This window comes from Sinocyclocheilus grahami, unplaced genomic scaffold (assembly GCF_001515645.1).
Source record: "Sinocyclocheilus grahami isolate Dianchi unplaced genomic scaffold, SAMN03320097.WGS_v1.1 scaffold10458.1, whole genome shotgun sequence".
Classification (NCBI taxonomy): domain Eukaryota; kingdom Metazoa; phylum Chordata; class Actinopteri; order Cypriniformes; family Cyprinidae; genus Sinocyclocheilus; species Sinocyclocheilus grahami.
In genome coordinates, this window is record NW_015513246.1 from 2,213 (window position 1) to 2,692 (window position 480).

Here is a 480-nt window from a genome sequence, read left to right on the forward strand (position 1 = left end):
ATGTGACACTGAAGACTAGAGTAATGGCTGCTGAAAATTCTGCTTTGCTATCACAGGAATAAATGACACTTTTTTCATATATATTAACATATAAACATTTCACAATATTACTGTTTATACAGTGGTGTATAGAAAAAGCAAAACTGGTTTGTTTGAGCTAAGGAACTTTTATGATTGTCTTACAGTGGGATCTCCTCATCTCATTCCTGTCCAGAGCCCTACGCCGGCCCCTGTTTCTGCTAATACCAAAATCAATGACTTGCCCTTCCCCACCACAACCAGAAATGCTCGCACCCCGTTGGTCAAAGCCCCCAGCGTACCCACTACCACTCAGAGACTCGCTGTGAGGTCTCAGATCACTACTGGCCAAACGGCTTCAGCATTGACCAGAATTACCACAGTAAATCACCAGACCACCCTGTCTGTCGAGACACCTCCACCTGGACCAGGTCATTAAACTGAGTCTTAATCTTTTTTTTT

General features: G+C 43.3%; 1 protein-coding gene across 1 annotated transcript in view; it reads left to right on the forward strand.

The window, feature by feature from the left end:
* LOC107578481 (collagen alpha-1(VII) chain-like) overlaps window positions 1-457 on the forward strand; it is a gene marked incomplete at its 5' end in the record, with an annotated part of 2,501 nt that extends 2,044 nt beyond the window's left edge. The window contains one exon of the mRNA XM_016264434.1: window positions 186-457. Within this exon, the coding sequence (XP_016119920.1) occupies window positions 186-457 (272 nt within the window). The remainder of the gene's footprint in view (window positions 1-185) is intronic.
* Between the last annotated feature and the right edge of the window lie 23 nt (window positions 458-480).